This window comes from Silurus aristotelis (assembly GCF_946808225.1).
Source record: "Silurus aristotelis genome assembly, chromosome: 10".
Classification (NCBI taxonomy): domain Eukaryota; kingdom Metazoa; phylum Chordata; class Actinopteri; order Siluriformes; family Siluridae; genus Silurus; species Silurus aristotelis.
In genome coordinates this window covers 20,947,600-20,968,735 of record NC_139583.1, presented here as the reverse complement: position 1 = coordinate 20,968,735, position 21,136 = coordinate 20,947,600, and the positions used below count along the sequence as shown (strand labels likewise).

Below are 21,136 nucleotides of genomic sequence, written 5' to 3'. Positions count from 1 at the left end.
CTTATGTTTATTTCTAGCGTTCTGCAGTCCGCTCAACTATTTGGCCAAAAGTTTATGGACACTTCATGTTTAGTTCCTCTTTGCTGTTATAACCACCTTATACTTTGAAGGTTTTGCATTAGATTTTGAAGCATGATTATGCGGATTGGTGATCGTTCATCCACTGGAGTCAGTCTCTAGTTTATCCCAAAGGTGGTCAGTGAGTTTGAGTACTTTTACTGTGGTTCTTCAGTTTTGTGGCAAACGTTTGCAAAAGGTGATGTATGATGTAAAGTGTTGATCTGTTATAGGAGTTTGCAACATAGGACAGGTGTGTAAGAACATCTGTAATGTAAGCGTTGCGAAATCTGTTTCAAGTTGCACTTTAGTTCTATCACAGCACTTGTATTTTTATATTTATTTCATTTTTTGTTGATTTTCTATAAAGGCTGTCTGGCAGTCTGAAAACAAATCACAGGTTTTAAGTGCTCCAATATGTTCTCGTTTCACAGGGAACCTTTTGTGCTGGACACAACACATAATCTAATATAATATTTATCGAGACCTATGACATTTTAATGTTCTTTATTTAACACGTATAGAAAGAATCTGGAGTGTCCGCTTTTCATACAGTTTCATACGTCGCTTTCTAGTCCTCTGTATCGACTGGCTGCTTTCTAACCACGTGAGAGGAATTGAAACTAATAAACACTATACACTATGTAAATGATAACAACTTGGATGTTCTGCAATAACTGTAGCTATTAATGGATTGGGCCGCACTCTATTGTTGATGAATTTATTTATTTTTAATCTGGTTAGATATTGGTGACGGTGATCCTTCTGCCTTATTTGGATGAAGACTAGCATGGCTGTCATTTTTACCAGGCTAGCTATGACCCGTGTGCTTAATTTCTCTTTTCAGATAGAGGAGAAGAACAGGCAGCTGCAGGAGCGGCTCGAGCTCGCCGAGCAGAAACTTCAGCAGACCATCCGCAAGGCCGAGACGCTTCCCGAGGTGGAGGCGGAGCTTGCGCAAAGAGTAGCCGCCCTCAGCAAGGTTAGCCACGCCCACTGCACGTCTTTTTTTTTTTTTTTTCTTTTTTCTTTCCTCGAACGTGTGAGCCGTTATCAATACGTGGCGTTTTTTTTATGGCGAGTCAAAATTGTAAACGTTTGTAAACGTATAAGTCATATGATATTCGCTGTTTGTTTTTGTGTGTGTCTGTATTTCGATTGTTCTCTCCCCTTGCAGTGTATCTGTAGGCTTGCTGTGCTTTAAAATAGCATAATCTGGTTAACAGGCTTATTTGTTCTTGTTGTCCAATGATGACTTTTACCATGTGTCCTCTTTGCTTTAATCACTTGAGCATCTACTGCACTCAAATCTCTCTTTTTTTCCCCCTCTAATGCCTCCCTATCCTTTCTAACATTCTTCTTATTCTGTTGCTTTCCCTTACTTCTAGTTTCTCAACTGTTCTTATAATTTCTTCTCAATTCTTTTTTTTTTTTTCTTCCTCTGTACCAGTTGACAGTCTATTATCTATCATTCATGTTTGACTTTCCTTTTTGGGTTGCATTTGTTCCCTTGCCCTTGTACCATCTCTTTCCTCCTCACACTCCGTTTTTAAATCTTCTTTTCACTCTGACTCTCACTCTGTCTCTCTCTGTCCTTCCTGTCCTGCCTGCTTTGTCCTGTAGTCTGATCGTTCTGTGTCCTGTGCCTCTAAGGACACTAAGGAGGCTAAAGCGCAGAAGAAGGTACACCTTACTTCAAGAATAATAGAGAGACCCATATGCTCATCCCTGATCCTCACCCCGCCTGTTCTTCTTGTCTGCGGCTAACCCCTCACCCCCGAACCACTTCCTGTTCAGTAAATAACACATCACACCCCTAACAGGAAATTAATCGGAGCCATGTTGTGTACGGAACCCGGTGCCATTCGCTGCAGCATTCCAGTTTTCACTATCACCACACACACACACAAACACGACGTTGTTTTTTCTTTTTTTATTTGCTACCTCTGCCAAATCAGTTTTGGAATTCGGATAGGAATTCCGCGTTGTTTCCAGAGTTACATCTCGCTCGCTAACGTTTAACATTAACGAGGACGCCCGTTCTTGTTTACATCCTTTCTGAAATGGAATAGAGCTGCCACGATTTGACGTATGCAAACCAGGGACAGTAAGATTCACCGATTCGCATCGGCTTGAAAAGTAAACATTTTTTCAAGTATCTGTATTGCGATGCGTCGTCTTTTTTTATTTCTGTTTCAAGTGTTGCAGTTTCCCAAGTCTGTGTCCGGTGTTAAACCGATCCGAAACGCTCGCTGGGTAAGAACAGTCAAGCTAGCGTGTAAACCCAAACGTGCTATACGTTTCTATTTCTATTTATATAATTATTAGCAGGTGCGCTATACTTTTATTATTTAGAAAGGGACCGAACTTAAAAAATGTTTTGTGACTAATAATTTTTTTCGCAAGTGCGTTCTCTCAGCACCATCGCTGCTACGGAGGCGTGTACGAGGGTCATATAGAATACAGATTAACATGGCAGAGGTAGAGCTGCATCTTCCTGGAGACAGAACAGGAAAAGATAGTCTGGTTTTTATTGAATCAGATTTTTGCACTACAGAGGCTTGTTTGTGAGAGGGCCATGCGTTAGTCAGAAGGCACTCCAGTAAATCGATGATCTGCTGTGTGTCTGAACCAAAGAAATAAAAGGCGAACTATCTGCACCATATTAAATTGCATCGTACAATTTTCTTTTCCTTTCCATCGCATTGTGTCGAATCGAAACGAAATCCGACCGCACCGTCAATCAGGCTGCTCTTTTCTTTTGATCCACTTTCGTTCATCGGTATGGGATGAAGTTTCGCCTTTTCACAGCCCTCCATAATGTAAGTAGGGTAAACTGTGACACGACGTGAGGTTTGCAGAATTTTCAAGAAGGAGCAGTTCTTTTAGCAGTGTTCCAGCACCATCCCGTTTTATACAAAACACCTTCAAAAGAAGAAAGCTTGAGGTTAGGGTGAGCCACCTTCTTTTTGCAGACGTTTTGTTGCCATCGGTACATCACAATCCTTGATGTGTGGATAAAAAAAAAAATAATAAAAAAAAACAACTATACATTGGTGCATGATTGCAGCTGGGTGTAGCCTGTATCTGCATGCTTAAAGTCCGGTGTGACCACCACACACACACACACACACACACACACACACACCCACACACACACACACACACACACACACACACACAAAACATGGGGCACTTGTAAAATGCTCTCAGTACAACAGGCTCTTCAAGAAGATTGTCAGTCTCCATAAAGGCGTATTAAAGAATGATGCAATCGTTTAAGCTTTTAGAAGCAGGACTACTACTTTGCTTGCTCACAAACAGCCTCGATTCCTAAGTCATGTAGAAATCTTTGTCAGCCAACCTAGCTTTCAGTCTAGAATGCATTTTCAGTGTGGCTTCAGACCCCTCACACCTCCTCGTCACCCCGTGAAGTTGTATGTGCTGTGTATTATATATGGGCTGCAACTTACGATTTGTTGTTGCTTCTTTTTTTTTGTTTGTTTTTGTTATTTGCTTGACGAATCAATTAGTTTGGTTAAAAAAAATACACAAACAGAAAACTTATTTTAAAAATAAATACCTTCTCTACCTGCTGTCTCACTTATTGATCCAGATTGGCACGAAATTCCAAAAGTGTTTGTTTTTCGACACTTTAAATCCAAGACCGATGCGCACCAAAACAAGCTTCACCACATGGCATACGATGTATGTTTAAAGATATACCTGGACACCTCACCTTACATTGTTATTTTATTCCAAAATTCCAAATCACGTCAATTAAAACCCCTTAAAACTTAACCAAATACACCGCATGTAAGCATCTTCCTAATGTCGCTAATACAATAAGTTTTTAACATTTTTACTGTGTTTATAATAAATATACGCATTTTAATTAGGGCTGTCAATTGATTTAAAAACAATCGAATCGCAGTTAATCGCAACTTAATTGCACCTTTTCATCCGTTTTAAATGTACTTTAAATGATTACTTTTTATTAGTCTAATCAGCTGGGCATTGAACAGTATTGATGCGTTATGCAAATGTATGTTTTTTTTATTGGTAAAACCAAACTCAACATAGAACGACAATATCTTTGTAAACGTTTTAAAGTTATTGTGGTGTTTTAAATTACGCAAATCATCAGGACACCAAACAGAACCTTTGCTATGTTCGCACCCAGGCGATTTTAATTGTGCATCGTGGCCGATTTTGGTGCTCGATTTGGGGCATCAGTGAAACAAATGTTTAATAGTTAAAAATGATGGTTTTTCGTCCTTTCTTTTTTCCTTATATATATATTTCCTTATATAATATCTAAGTAAATAAAGGACGTCGTGAATAAACGTGTTGCGTTGAAGATTCTAATTTCGCCTCTTTTATATTTATATTTTTCATAAAAACAGTCGAACGGAAATGCGCGCCGCATCACTAATTGCACATTAATAAAATGAGTGCAATTAAAATGAATTTGTGTTAACGCGCTCATTTCGACAGCCCCAATATTAATTAATAAAAAATTCAATTTTTAGAATAATCACAAGTTTCTACATTACATTATTACATATGTAATTTTTTTCTTCTCATTTTGAAGGGTTTTTAATATTTTTTGTCGACTGGATCAACCGACGTCATTCTGATTTTAATATTAATAGACAAACGGGTTTTATCTGCACTAATAAACTTGAAATCATTGCCTGTGTCGAGAATATTATATTAAAGCTCATGATTCAGTCAGGAAGTAGTGTTGTGTTTGCCACACCATGCTTCATGACAAAGAAGAAAACTAATCAAACCTTTTATTGTCAAATTTGAACAATATAAGTGATTAGTTGTTGCAGCTCAAGTGTATTTAGATTTTTTTTTCTGGGTTCTGTGCTTTAAGCTTCTTGTGCAATTTTTATTTACATTTTTTTGCATGATATGTTTCGGCTATTGATGTGTTTCTTTTCATGTGTCAGGCTGCTGAATCTTAAGTATCCAAGATACTGTGTCTCTTCATTCCTCACGTGTCTTAAGTTTGTGTGTCCTTTCACGCTGTTACGTCAAATGTAGTTGTACTGATCTCGATCACGGTTTCCTCTCGTTCAGGCCGAGGAAAGGCACGGCAACGTGGAGGAGCGCCTGCGACAGATGGAAGCTCAGCTGGAGGAGAAAAACCAGGAACTGCTCAGGGTGAGAGATTAAAGTTCGAAAAATGGACACGGACCACAAAAGTCTACTTATCGACTTTACTGTATATCGGCACGGGTGCATTACAAAATAAAGAAAGCTGAGCTCATTATATTGTTAGTGTTACCAAATACTGGTAATTATTCCCAGTTACCACTTGGGATCTACCGAATACACAAAAAACAGTGTTCTAGCTCTTTCTGTCCCTGAATTACTGATTATTCACATCCCTGTTGTAGTGTTAATGGAATTTTAATGTGGATTGCTGGATTGGAATTGAGAAGCTGTAAGCAGATATCTTGGGCTATTTAGTCATGACTACTCAGGATATTAGGTGTGATGGGAACAATCTGACGTCTATCACCACCTTCCCAGCAGAGTTCTTTATAATTTTTTGTTTGTTTTTTTATTATTATTATTTAAGGTGCGTTTACCTTTACTGCTTACTTTTCTTTTTTTATTTGTATTCTGATTGTGAGATATTAAAGGGAGAATGAATGATGAGTGAGTAAACCCACACCATTCGTGTTTATTAAATGACTGTAGACCACATGCTTTTCTCAGCTGCCGACGGCGCGTCAGTGATGACAAACGGGTCCGAGAAGTCCAACGAATAATACCAGCCATATCGATCAGCGGTCCCCAACATTTTTTGCACCATGGATCAGTTCCACGTGACGGACTATTATCTTTACGGACGTTTGCGCATACATGCTGTATTGTCGTGCGCAATAACGCGCTTAATATATTACTTGCATTTTACAGTGGTTCCTCGGAATACGAGTTAAATTCGTTCCGGAACACGATTCGCAGTCGTAAATATTCGTATGCTGATACGAATTTCCCCATAAGGAATAATGGAAAGTGAGAGAATTCGCTCCGAACAAATAATATAAAAATATAAATACAACCAATATGCGCTAATATTATTCAGTATTTAGCATTTAATAACGGTGCCTTAACATCTAAAAGAGGAAAACAATATATTTACTGGGTACTTTACCTCTAAGAAGAGAAGGCTGGCATGATGGAGATGAGGTTCGGAGGAGAAGGAGGGAGAATTGTTGTTTGGAAGGAGACGAATCTCCTTTCACTATGATATTGGGCAGACTGTCCCCCGAATCACTGTTCATATACAATATAATATATATGATGACGCTAACTGAGGGTGGGAGCGCGTGGGAGGTGGTACAAAAGAACCATCGTCCCTTCAAATTTTAATAGGGAGATTCGGATGATTTTGTATTCTGAATTTTTATGCGTAAACAGATGCGAAAATGTTTATAAATTTCGATTCGGATTTTGAATTATACGTTTTCTGGGGCATACATATTTGTAGGTACCACTGTGTATTATTTTGTTATTAATTCAATTACATATATAACAAAACTGGAACTCGCAGTAATGCAGAATCAGCGGGAGCTTCATTTATCAATGCGTTTACATTTTTTTTAAATAAAACGTTTATTAACAAAACAAACTGTAGGCCGTAAAAGTCAATGAAACCAACGATCCTAAGCTCATCACTGGTTGAGGACCCGGTGCTCTAGGTGATGAGTTTTAGTAGTCACCTGACACACACACACACACACACACACACACACACACACATCAATGAGGGTACAGTCGGGGGTAGAACAAAGTCAGCCTCCACCTCATTTCTTAATGTCTGTTCATACTTTTTATTTTATTTTTTTGCCTGGTTTTACAGAGTCCAATGTCATTTACATTAGGACCTTTGTTACAAACTAACAATCTGTTGTGAACAAACAAAAGCTAGTATGTTTTTTAATAAGCTGTAAGCCTATAAAAGCTTTGTTCCTATTGCTGAGTCTATCACAATTAGGTTGCATTAACAAACCTGCTAAACTTGTGTGTGTGTGTGTGTGTGTGTGTGTGTGTGTGTGTGTGTGTGTGTGTGTGTGTGTGGCGACTGAAGGCCCGTCAGCGCGAGAAGATGAACGAGGAGCATAACAAGCGCTTGTCTGACACGGTGGATAAACTTCTCTCCGAGTCTAATGAGAGGCTTCAGCTGCACCTGAAGGAGCGAATGGCTGCTCTGGAGGACAAGGTATTGCCTGTGAACTGGTTTAATTTCTCAGGTTTTAAAAACCAGTACAAGCTGACCGTTGCCATTCTATATCCGGTCCTGTTTTGGTTGTACCTTAGCTTTCCTGAAAGAAAGCAGGGCAAAGTCATACTGCATAGCACACTAGCTTTCTTTCTCTCTGAAGCGGTGCATCATCATCTCTTTAATATTTTTAATTGATAGTCTTAAATAAATAAATGAAATCTAATGATAATGATAAATAAATCCCCCCCCCCCTTTAGAAAACATCCGCAAAACACAAAGAAATAAAAACTCTCAAAAAAAAAAAAAGTACGAATTGTTCAGACAATAGAAAGTAATAAAAATCCTTGAATCATCTAAAAAAAAATGTAAAAATAATTTAACCTGCAAACAATAAGAAATAAAAATGAATCCTCAAATGAATGAAAAAAATTAAATAAAATTTTCCCTAAAATAAAATAAAAAAATAAATAATCCCTGAGCAATAAAAATCCCCATAACAATGAGAAATAATAATTCTCAAATAAACAATAGAACTCAGAAAATAAAAGCAATAATAGAATATTAATTGATTGAATTTTTGTGTATAGTGTGTACATCATTCTATGGTATTTGCCATTTTATATATATATATATATATATATATATATATATATATATATATATATATATATATATATATATATATATATATACAGTGGGTACGGAAAGTATTCAGACCCCCTTAAATTTTTCACTTTTTGTTATATTGCAGCCATTTGCTAAAATCATTTAAGTTCATTCTTCTTCCTCATGAATGTACACACAGCTCCCCATACTGACAGAAAAACACAGAATTGTTGACATTGTTGCAGATTTATTAAAAAAGAAAAACTAAAATATCACATGGTCCTAAGTATTCAGATCCTTTGCTGTGACACTCATATATTTAACTCAGGTCCTCTCCATTTCTTCTGATCATCCTTGAGATGGTTCTACACCTTCATTTGAGTCCAGAAATGTTTGATTATACTGATTGGACTTGATTAGGAAAGCCACACACCTGTCTATATAAGACCTTCCAGATCACAATGCATGTCAGAGCAAATGAGAATCATTAAGGTCAAAGGAACTGTCTGAAGAGCTCAGAGACAGAATTGTGGCAAGGCACAGATCTGGCCAAGGTTCCAAAAAATTTTTTGCTGCACTTAAGGTTTCTAAGAGCACAGTGGCCTCCATAATCCTCAAATGGAAGACGTTTGGGACGACCAGAACCATTCCTAGAGCTGGCCGACCGGCCAAACTGAGCTATCGGGGGAGAAGAGCCTTGGTGAGAGAGGTAAAGAAGAACCCAAAGATCACTGTGGCTGAGCTCCAGAGATGCAGTCGGGAGATGGGAGAAAGTTGTAGAAAGTCAACCATCACTGCAGCCCTTCACCAGTGGGGCTTTATAGCAGATTGGCCCGACGGAAGCCTCTCCTCAGTGCAGGACACATGAAAACCCGCATGGAGTTCTCCAAGATGGTGAGAAATAAGATTCTCTGGTCTGATGAGACCAAGATAGAACTTTTTGGCCTTAATTCTAAGCGGTATGTGTGGAGAAAACCAGGCACTGCTCATCACCTGTCCAGTACAGTCTCAACAATGAAGCATGGTGGTGGCAGCATCATGCTGTGGGGGTGTTTTTCAGCTGCAGGGACAGGACGACTGATTGCACTCAAGGGAAAGATGAATGCGGCCAAGCACAGGGATATCCTGGACGAAAATCTTCTCCAGAGTGCTTTGGACCTCAGACTGGGCTGAAGGTTTACCTTCCAACAAGACAATGACCCTAAGCACACAGTTAAAATAACGATGTAGTGGCTTCACAACAACTCTGTGACTGTTCTTGAATGGCCCAGCCAGAGCAATGACTTAAACCCAATTGAGCATCTCTGGAGAGACCTAAAAATAGCTGTCCACCAACGTTTACCGTCCAACCTGACAGAACTGGAGAGGATCTGCAAGGAGGAATGGCAGAAGATCCCTGAATCCAGGTGTGAAAAACTTGTTGCATCTTTCCCAAAAAGACTCCTGTCTGTATTAGATCAAAAGGGGGCTTCTACTAAATACTGAGCAAAGGGTCTGAATACTTAGGACCATGTGATATTTCAGTTTTTCTTTTTTAATAAATCTGCAACAGTGTCAAAAATTCTGTGTTTTTCTGTCAATATAGGGTGCTATGTGTACATTAATGAGGAAAAGAAATGAACTTAAATGATTTTAGCAAATGGCTGCAAAATAAAAAAGAGTGAAAAATTTAAGGGGGTCTGAATACTTTCCGTACCCACTGTGTATATATATATATATATATATATATATATATATATATATATATATATATATATATATATATATATATATATCTGTGTGTGTAAGATCAAAATCAGACACTTTTTTTTCTTCCTGTGCATTTTGGTACTTGATACCGTATATTTGGTTTTGTTTGTGCATGTAGAACACCCTCATCCGTGAGCTGGAGCACACAAAAAAACTGGTTGAAGAGACTCACCATGAAAAGGTACTGGCATCCTATGTCTTTTGTCATGCTCTTTTTGTAGTCCTCCACTCGTTCTCAGTACCTATTGAGTGTCTAAATGGTTTGATTCGTGCTTAAGAATCCGTTTAATCCTTTTAAACCTCTTTAGTGCCGTTATTCATGTCTCTGTATCATTTCTATTGTATTAATATGATTATTGTGTAAATCCGTGTGTATTTCAGGAGCAGCTCTTGATCGAGATTGAGACGATACGCTCAGAGAACGATCAGGATCGCAGCAGTTGCAATTCCATGCTGCACCAGGGGTGAGAACCTCAGTTAATCAAAACGTCTTTTATCTGCAGTGCATCTGGAAGGAGTTTACAGCGCTTTACTTTTTCCACATTTTGTTTTGTTACAGCCTCATTCCCAAGTGGATTCAATTCATTATTTTCCTCAAAATTTCTACAAATAATACCCCATAATGACAGCGTGAAAGATGTGTGTTTAAAACCTTTGCAAATGTGTAAAAGAAAAAAAAAAAAAAAAAACTAAAATAAATTCTCATGTAAATAAGTATTTTACAGCCTTTGAATAATAGGTGTGAAAAAATGTGCAGTTTCTCCGATTCTTCTTTTCAGAACTTTTCAGATTCTTCTTTTTTTTAATCAATCAAATGAATATATATATATAGACAGGTGTGTGCCTTTTCAAATCACGTCCAATCAACTGAATTTAACAGAGGTGGACTCCAATCAAGTTGTAGAGACATCTCAAAGATGATCAGTGAAAACAGGATGCACCTGATCTCAATTTAGAGTGTCATGGCAAAGGCTGTAAATGCTTATGTATTTATAATACTTTAAAATTTATATTTTTTATTTTTTTTTATAAATTTGCAAAGATTTCAAACAAACTTTCTTTCAGATTGTCATTATGGGGAATTTTGAGAATTTTTTTTTAAATGCATCCATTTTGGAATAAGGCTGTAACAACAAAATGTGTAAAAAGAGTGAAACGCTGTGAATCCGGATACTCTGTCTGTTCATCTGTCCGTCTGTCTGTAACGGTACACAACATTCACGGTTCGGTACGTACCTCGGTTTTTAAGTCACGGTTCGGTTCAATTTCAGGACAGTTAGAGAGAACGAAATGCAAAAGATTTTAACGCAATTTATTATTAACGCACTTTATTATTAACATTTGTGAACATCAACAGTTGACATTTTTAAAACAATTTTAAATAAAATGCCTGCTTGGTTAAAAAATAGATAAAATAATATTTTAGAATTGTTATAAGAATAAGATAGTTAAAAATAAAATAGAATAAATCAAATGAATGCAATACACTTTATTATATTGATTGAATTGAGTAATCGATTAAATCGGCGCAAATGAAATCGATTTAACACAATTAAAAGAATTAAAAAATTTAATAGTTTATATTTGTTAGACCCCATTTGGGTAAAACAGACGAGTATAGTGTGGGTTACAGGTAATATTGAATTTTCTAGAGTTGTTCTACTTAACCATTTTATTTTTTCAGCATACTTTAACAAACGTCTACATTCCTTCCATCCTTCATTTATTCACTCCCTCGATGTGTGGAATTGTCTAGATTTGAAAAAAGAATTCATATTGCTTCACTGTCGTAAAGACTGAAGTGGTTCAGCGTTTTTCAGCGCACTACAAATAGTATATTTCCAGTGAATAGCCAAAGTGACAATGCGCTAACTCTAGTTTCTTTTCTTTTATAATCCCTGGCATTGTTGTGTATGTTTGCGGTCCGTTACTTAACATGATTGGGAGGAAACTCAGATTGTAACTATGTTCCCCACGTAAAAAGCATTGCATTCGGTGCACCAAACCGAAAAACCCTGCACTAAAAATGTATGTATTTGTGTATTTCCATGTGTGTGTGTGTGTGTGTATGTGTGTGTGTATATAATATGTATATATATACAGTGAGGAAAATAAGTATTTGAACACCCTGCTATTTTGCAAGTTCTCCCACTTAGAAATCATGGAGGGGTCTGAAATTGTCATCGTAGGTGCATGTCCACTGTGAGAGACATAATCTAAAAAAAAAAAAATACAGAAATCACAATATATGATTTTTAAACTATTTATTTGTCTGATACAGCTGCAAATAAGTATTTGAACACCTGTCTATCAGCTAGAATTCTGAGCCTCAAAGACCTGTTAGTCTGCCTTTAAAATGTCCACCTCCACTACATTTATTATCCTAAATTAGATGCACCTGTTTGAGGTCGTTAGCTGCATAAAGACACCTGTCCACCCCATACAATCAGTAAGAATCCAACTACTAACATGGCCAAGACCAAAGAGCTGTCCAAAGACACTAGAGACAAAATTTCAGACCCCTCCATGATTTCTAAGTGGGAGAACTTGCAAAATAGCAGGGTGTTCAAATACTTATTTTCCTCACTGTATATGTGTATATATAATATATATACACACAAACACACACCTCTGTTCACCGTGTGTATATATATCAATAGTAAATTGCAACAAATCTAAATCTAACTACAAATAATTTGTATTTTAGTGACGATGAGAGAAAGCGATTAAAAAAAAACCATGAACGATTTCACAATCTTGTTTTTGGTGATGTGTAAATCAATAAGATATGGAATGATGTCCTTTTTTCAATTAATTCATTTTTTTTAACTTCGTCTTTCTCTAAAGTACTTCTTCAGGATTTGCACATCCGGAACCATTATAACGTTTCAACCCAGTACCCTCTAAGTCTGTTTATTCAGGCTTGATGATAGATCTTTCTAATGCTAGTCCTTGTGCCAACAATAGAAATTTGCCAATGTCACCCTTTTCACATAGCACTTCTGTCCACACATTTCTTTTTCTTCATTTTTCCTGAATGTAAATGATTTACTGCCAGATTGCTACTGATGATCTTTTCCTCGCTAATATTCTACAGGCGCTCTCACATGGGCAGCACACCGGACTTCAGGTACCCCGTCTCTGCGTCCTCTATGATCGACAGCCATTCTGACCAGTACAGCAGCTCACTGGTGCTGAGGCGACCTCAGAAGGGGCGGGCTGCTGCTCTACGAGACGAGCCTTCCAAGGTAAGACTTAGATATTCTCACCCATAAGGATTCAGGCAATTCAGGGCCTTAGCAAATCTTAGAAGTTTGTTAGAATGGGATCATACACCGCCCAGGCATAACATTATTACCACCTGCCTAATATTGTGTTTGTCCCCCTTTTGCTGCTAAAACAGTCCTGCCTCGGACATTAACAGCATTAACTTCTTCAGCAATTTGAGCTTCTGGAGCTCGTCTGTTGGATCGGACCACACGAGCCAACGTTTTGAGACCTGTAGCAGGCATCAAATTTGAAATGAGCTCATTTTGTGCATAAAAGTGTGAAATGTTTTAGTTTAAGCATTTATGTTCTGTTGTGAATGTATATCATGTGATTTGTCATTTGTCAAGTTTCCGGGAATTCGGGTTGTAATTAGTTTGTTTGAAAAAAAAGTGTTTGAGTCAAGAATTGACTTAGAAGGCATGCGTATAATGATTTAATTCCTGAATAAGTGCTTGCCTGCATTATTATTGCACAAATGACTGGGTGTGCCTTAAAATAGTAAATGTTGCTCGTTTCTGGATGAGGTGCATCAGATTTGACACGTTCATGTCTTCCCTTTTTACTTTCTTTCTGCCTGCTCTGTGGATTATAGAGGCATGTAAGTCGGACGAACAAGTTCAGTCACATTCATTGCTATTTTATACATTTTATGGTCGGGTCGAACAGTATTCAACTCGTAGTGTCGTCCGATTTATAATGTTCCTCTCACTCTTTTTTACCTCGTAGGTGCAGACTCTGAACGAGCAGGAATGGGAGCGCGTTCAGCAGGCCAACGTGCTGGCCAAAGTGGCGTACGCGTTTGAGACCGACATGGATGTGTCTGATTTGGAGGACGACCAAGAGACGATTTTCAGTTCAGTGGACCTGCTGTCCCCTGCTGGACAGACCGATGCACAAACACTCGCTCTAATGCTGCAAGAGCAGCTCGATGCCATCAACAATGAGATTAGGTAGTGTGTGTTTGTGTGTGTGTGTGTGTGTTTGTGTGTGTGTGTGTGTGTGTGTTTGTGTGTGTGTGTGTGTGTGTTTGTGTGTGTGTGTGTTTGTGTGTGTGTGTGTTTGTGTGTGTGTGTTTGTGTGTGTGTGTGTGTGTGTTTGTGTGTGTGTGTGTGTGTGTGTGTGTGTGTGTGTGTGTGTGTGTGTGTTTGTGTGTGTGTGTGTGTGTTTGTGTGTGTGTGTGTGTTTGTGTGTGTGTGTGTGTTTGTGTGTGTGTGTTTGTGTGTGTGTGTTTGTGTGTGTGTGTTTGTGTGTGTGTGTGTGTGTGTGTTTGTGTGTGTGTGTGTGTGTGTGTGTGTGTGTGTGTGTGTGTGTGTGTGTGTGTGTGTTACGTGGTGTTAGTTTGCTAATGGAGCATTTAACAAAGCACATTGTAGTGTTTTCACAACCGCGTCTTTCTTTCAGAATGATCCAGGAGGAGAAGGAGAACACGGCGCTTCGAGCCGAAGCGATCGAGTCGAGAGTGGGGAGCGGCGAAAGTCTCGGCTCCCGCTTCCGCTCCATGAGCTCCATCCCACCCCCGTACGGTTCCCCACACCTCGGCTCAGCACATTCTGGCTCCTCCCCTCCAGATTCAGGTCACTCCACACCGCGGCGAATTTCGAACAGAGAGATCGACCGAATGGGGGTCATGACCCTGGTAAGTCCTTGCCACACATCAGGCCCCAAAGTTTACTCGTCGCTTCTATTCCATGAGTAATCAGAAATTAATAATATATCTCTCAAACAAGATTAAATCACAAGAAAAGTAAGTAGTGTGGTGTCCTGGATCATAACCCAGAGCTCATCAGTATCAGGTTGTAGGCATGTAATCAGCTTTATTGTTATGTTCGGGTAACAACCTGAATTATTAGTCTGAGTTTTCTCACTTATGTGTTAAATGGCCAACCGCAAGTTTTGACGCAGTGTCAGTGGTCCTTTTTTTTTATCATTATTCAACATAAAAACATTCACAACAAAGCCAGGGTTAATTAAAAATTAAATGTAACACACGCACACACAAACATCTGTATTACCCAAACAGTATAAACAAATATAAACAATAAAACATTTTCCATTAATTTAATTTTATTTAATGAATTTAATTTGTGCCAATTGAATCAATTCCTGAAATATAACAATATAATAAAAAAAACTTTTGCATGAATTGAATTTATTCTATTTTATTTTTTATATCTTTAATAAAATATTAAAATAGTGTTTTATATATAACTTAACCAAGCAGGCATTTTATTGAAAATTGTTTTAAAAAGGTTAAACTGTTTATGTTCACAAATGGTAATAATTATAAACTAAATATTAAATATCAGGAATAAATGGAGAGAATATTGTTAGTTTCTGACAACTAACAGAATAAATGTATTTTATTTATTTTTATTTTATTTGTATTATTTTTTTTTGGCAGAAACGCCTACTGTGTATTTCATTTGCTCCATGTCATCTGCATCCACGTTTACTAATCCATGTTTATTGTTTTAAGTCATCACAGTGGAGCGCATGTGTGCTAATGACGTCCCGTGTGTGTGTGTGTGTGTGTGTGTGTCCCAGCAATACTGCTATGAGCCGTATGTGATCCAGAGCTCGCTCTCCCATCAGACCGTAGCATACTCGCCGTATTTCACCACTAACACAACTCCTCTGTTTAACCCTGCTCCCTTCATAGTGCAGGTACCATCACTGCTACTTACCTGACTCTCTCACTCTGAGGTGATGCTGATTAGGGATTAGTAGTACCCCAAAAAAATTGTCAGGTAGCTCGATTCACATTTGATATGCACCAATCAGGCATAAAATTATGACCACCTGCCTAATATTGTGTTGGTCACACCTTTGCTGCCAAAACAGTCCTGCCTCGGACATGAACAGCATTAACGTCTTCAGCAAATGGAGCTACAGGAGCTCGTCTGTTGGAGCCAGCCTTTGCTCCCCACAAGCGTCAATGAGCATTGACCCTGCCGCCGGTTTATCAATGTTCCTTTCTTGGACCACATTTGATAGGACACTGACCACTGCAGACCAGGAACAGCCCACAAGAGCTGCAGTTTTGGAGAAGCTCTGACCCAGTTGTCTAGCCATCACAATTTGCCTCTCGTCAAACTCCCTCGAATCCTTACACTTGCCCATTTTTCCTGCTTCTAACACATCAACTTTAAGGACACAATTTTCACTTACATCCTGATAAATCCCACCCACTAACATGTGGCATGCTGACGAGATAATCAGTGTTATTGACTTCACCTGTCATAATGTCAGCATTAATTTAATTTATTAAAACATGAACACGCTCATAAAGCGTGTATAAATGGGCTACTGAATAGAAGTAGGTGCCAGAGAAGAAAAGCGCACTTCCCTGTGCTGTACAGTATCTCTTAGAGCAATCTCCCTCTCTGAAACACAGGGGTGGGATTTGAAAGGAAATAGGCAATTAGACCTTCACGATAGCGTGGCGTTCCAGAACGGCTGCCGGCGGCGGAAATGCCAGACGGGGAAGAAAAGCAAACGCCCTCGGCTGCATAGAACCGATTGCTATTTTGCACTCTGTCTGAATGCACAAGCTCAGAGTGAGAGATCAGAAAAGTCCACGGCTTTTTGGTTTGACGTGATTTCTTTTCCTCTTCCCAGCATGTCTCAGCGATGTTCCTTTGTGTGTGTGTGTGTGTGTGTGTGTGTGTGTGTGTGTGTGTGTGTGCGCTACAGCTCCATATCAGGGAATAGTAGCAGCTAAGGTGTAACACATCAATAGGTTTATCTGCATCTTAGCTTTCTTCCGGCTTCTCCCAATAAAAGGCATGTGCCGATAATCGTTTAATGCATTAATTCGGCTCGCTGGAGCCTGATCGTCATGGATACCGCTCCACTGGATCAAATCACCTGTAGGGTTGGCATCATAGTTAAGACGAAGGGAATGACGCGTGAAATCGGGTTACAGTTTTACTAGTAAATGAAAGTTACTGCTGCCTGTGCTATTGAGGAGCATCATAAAGGGGTAAATGACTGGCTAGCTTGGTAGTTACTCCAGATATTATCTACAATATCTATACAGTCGATAAGGTTTAGTGGAATTCAGATGAGGTCTATAAGAAGGAACTCCATGTTTCACATACAAGGCTTAAAAGTAAAAAAAAAAAAAAAAAAGAAAAGAAAAGGGGAAAATCTTAAATATTGTTGAAAAACTCTGGCCATAAAACAAGTTAGAATACATATTTAATTATTTCAAATGGATTATTGCGATAATCGTGAATAGGCACTTATGCCATATCAGCACATGCCTTGTCCAAATGTGTGTGTGTGTGTGTGTGTGTGTGTGTGTGTGTGTTTTCCAACCTGTGGCATACGGTGTGTGTTTCAGCTCTGCTTTGTTCTCTCTGGTTGCCGTGCCACTAACTCTTGCTCTTTTTTGTTTCCTCGTTTGCTTCGCATGCTTCCGACAGCCTAGCGATTTGCGGAAGCATCGTAGAAAGGTAAATGTTTCAATGCAAGGTTGGGTTTGTCCTCTTTGCCACATCTTTTTTTTCCCCCTCTCTCTTTTTTTCTAATTTCTTGGGTACTTTTTAAACTGAGAACTTATTACATGAATTTAATTGATTTAAAAACACTTTTTGCTTCGCACACAGTATTTTGTGTTATATTGTGTATGCACATATGGAGTCACACATTGAACACGTGTGAACATAGAATGTGTTTGTGTGTGTGTGTGTGTGTGTGTGTATATATAACTATGATGCTTTGATCCTTGCATTCTCTGTCTGTGTATGTAAATAGGGTTTGTATTTACTATGCCTTTCATGAGACTTACTTTAGTTTCTCACTTTCATTGACTTGTTTTGATGTTTTATGAGTGCAGGCTAATTGGCTGCGGTGTGATGTTTGAAATAATTTCAGGTCTATAATTCGCAGCCTCAGAAAATATCTATTACTGTGCCACGCTTTATGCTTACTTAAGTCCTGTTATACAGATGCTTATTTAACCATTTGTTTAAATAACAAACAATTGTTTTTTGTTTCTGCGTGTTATAGATTTTTTTAATCGCATACATACCCCGATTCCAAAAAGTTGGGGGGGGGGGGGGAACCACAATCGAATGATTTGCAAATAAAAAAAAATAAAAAAGATTTATTCACCTTTATTCCCAATATAACATAGAAAACATCTCAATGTTTAAACTGAGTAACTGTACCAATTAAAGAAAAATTAGGTAATTTTTGAAGATGGCTATAACACATCTTAAAAAATTTGGAACAGGCCCATTTTACCACTGTGTAGCATTATTTCTTTATTTTTTTTTAACAACACTCCATATATATGTCTGGGATCTAAGATCAGTTGCTGGAGTTTTGGCAGAGAAATGTCAGATTCGTGTCTGGTGCAGGATAATAGCTACTCATAATGATGTGCCAAATTGTTTTTGTTGAAAGTTCTGGACTCTATTCTTCTTTGAAGCCATAGTGTTGTAATAGATGCAGTATATCTATTATTAATAGATGTTTTTTTCCCCCACACTTTTTAATGTTACTGCCTTATTCTTAAATTAAATTGATTATTTTCCTCAAAATTCTACAAAAGATACCCCATAATGACAACCCAAAATAAATTTTTTTATTATTATTATTTATAAAATAAATAAATAAAAATTAAAAAATCAAGTATTCAGTCTTTGACCCTCAAAATTGAGATCAGTTGCATTTTCACTGATCATCATTGAGATGTCTCTACAGCTTGATTGGAGTCCATCTCTGGTAAGTTCAGTTGATTGGACATGATTCGGAAAGGCACACGCCTGTGTATATATATAAGGTCTCACAGTTAACAGTCCATTTTAAAGCACAAACCAAGCCATGAAGTCTAAGAAAATGTCTGTAGACCTCAGAGACAGGATTGTATTAAGGCACAGACCTAGTGAGGGGCAGCAAACAATTTCTGCAGCATTGAAGGTCCCAATGAGCAAGGTGGCCTCCATTATCTGTGAATGGAAGAAGTTTGGAACCACCAGGACTCTTACTAGAGCGGGCTGCCAGGCCAAACTGAGCGATTGTGGAGAAGGGCCTTAGTCAGGGAGGTGACAAAGAACCAGAGTCACTCTAAAAGAAAGCATTTTGCTGTGGAGAGAGGAGAAACTTCCAGGAGAACAACAATCTCCACAGCACTCCACCAATCAGGCCTGTATGGTAGAGTGGCCACTCATCAGGAAAATGCACATGACTGCCTGCCTGGTGTTTGCCAAAAGGCACCTGAGGGACTCTCAGACCATGAGAAACAAAGATTGAACTCTATAGCCTAAATGCCAAGCATCATGTCTTTAGGAAACCAGGCACCGCTCATCACCTGGCCAATATCATCTCACAGTGAAGCATGGTGGTGGCAGCATCATGCTCTGGGGATGTTTTTTAGCAGCAGAATCTGGGAGACTATTGAGGATTGAGGGAAAGATGAATGAAGCAATGTACAGAGACATCCTTGATGAAAACCTGCCCCAGAGCACTCTGGTTCATCTTCCAATAGGACAAAGACCCAAAGCACACAGCCAAGATAATAAAGGAGTGGCTACAGGATGACTTTGTGAATGTCCTTGAGTGGCCCAGCCAGAGCCCAGACTTGAATCCAATTGAACATCTCTGTAGAAGTCTAAATTTACGCTGTGCACCGATGCTCCTCGTTAAACCTGATGTAGTTTGAGAGGTTCTGCAAAGATGAATGGAAGAAAATGCCCAAAAATAGGTGTGCCAAGCTTGTAGCATCATATTGAAAAAAATAAAAATGAAAAATTGCTGCCAAAGGTGCTTCAACAAAGAACAAATGCTGTGGATACTTGGATTATTTTAATGTATGTGATGTGAATTCATTTTTTTAATACACGCAAAAATTTCAAACTTCTTTTATATTGTCATTATGGGGTATTGTTCATAGAATATTGTGGAAAATTATGAATTTAATCCATTTTGGAATAAGGCTGTAACTTAACCGGATGTGGAAAAAGTAAAAGCTGTGAATACCTTCTGGATGCATTGTATATACCTTTCGCTATTGATCGTGCCTTTCCAGATGTGCAAGCCAACTATTCCATCGGCACTAATACAATCTGATACCATCAGCGATGCAAGCCTTTGAAATGAGTGCTGATAACAAGCCGGATGGTCCCTTTACTCTTTAGTCTGAAGGATGCAGTGTCTATGGTTTACAAAAATAATTTAAAATTTCGATTCGTCTGACCACAGAACCATTCTCCACTTTGCATCAGTTCATTTTAAATAAGTTCACAATCACAATGAAAATGGTGTTTTTTTTTGCATCATGTTCACAATTGGTTTCCTCTTCGCATTATAGAGCTGGTGGATGGTGAATGACACCGCAACCTGTGTTCACAGAAAATTATTCCTAGATTTCCATTACAGTATCATGTTGTTCACGGGCATCCAATACTGATTTTCACTCTTGTACCATTCGCACAGAGATTTCTCAACATTCTTTAAAACTTTTAACAGCTGTATGTGATGAGAAAAAAATATTCGCAATTTGATGTTGAATAACATTATTCTGAAATCGTTCCACAATTTGTAGAACAGCTTTTCACCGGTCGGTGAACCTCTGCCCACCTTTGCTTCTGAGAGACTCTGCCTTTCTACGATACACATTTTTATACCCAATCATCTTACTGACCTGCTGCCAAATTAACCTAATTATTAGCAAAATGTTCCTCCAGCTGTTTCTTTTTTAGTAAGCTTAACTTTCCAGCCCTTTATTGCCTCATTCCAACTTTTTTAAAACGTGTTGCAGTTTAAACATTTGATACGTTTTTTTTTTTTTTTTTTTTTTTCTATTTTAAATAACACTATGGGTTTATGAGATTTCTTTTGTCATTTCTTTATTTCATATGATTAACATAAATGTTTACATTTTGTTCCTCTTTTTGAATTTTAAAGTTAAATAAGAAACTGAGTATATAAATCAGTCACTCGACTGCACAGCTCAAGGGTTTTCAAGAGGTGACAGTTAATTGAGTGTGCAATTCCAACAGTGCAATTTTGGTTTTGTGCCACATTGAAGTTCTTCAGAAGTTTTACAAGGCTGGATTGCTGTTTGGAAATGTGAAATGACTCCTTGCTTACAACTTAACCTCAGATCTTTTTTATTTTCCTTTCTTCTTCAGTTTACAGTGTTTTCAGTCTACTTTTCATACCCCTTAAATCGTTTGTTGTAGCTATTTTTTTTCTTTT

General features: G+C 38.2%; 1 protein-coding gene across 11 annotated transcripts in view; it reads left to right on the top strand.

The window, feature by feature from the left end:
• The window catches only part of ppfia1 (PTPRF interacting protein alpha 1), an 84,450-nt gene that overhangs the window by 41,207 nt on the left and 22,107 nt on the right, over positions 1 to 21,136 (top strand). For 9 of the 11 annotated variants that reach the window (XM_083552859.1, XM_083552855.1, XM_083552861.1 and 6 more), the window contains exons 9-17: positions 905 to 1,039; positions 5,149 to 5,232; positions 7,169 to 7,300; positions 9,777 to 9,839; positions 10,040 to 10,122; positions 12,756 to 12,906; positions 13,655 to 13,878; positions 14,330 to 14,564; positions 17,356 to 17,385. In XM_083552859.1, coding sequence (XP_083408985.1) covers positions 905 to 1,039; positions 5,149 to 5,232; positions 7,169 to 7,300; positions 9,777 to 9,839; positions 10,040 to 10,122; positions 12,756 to 12,906; positions 13,655 to 13,878; positions 14,330 to 14,564; positions 17,356 to 17,385 — 1,137 coding nt within the window. The remainder of the gene's footprint in view (positions 1 to 904; positions 1,040 to 5,148; positions 5,233 to 7,168; positions 7,301 to 9,776; positions 9,840 to 10,039; positions 10,123 to 12,755; positions 12,907 to 13,654; positions 13,879 to 14,329; positions 14,565 to 17,355; positions 17,386 to 21,136) is intronic. The other 2 variants (XM_083552860.1, XM_083552857.1) reach the window with 1 other exon arrangement.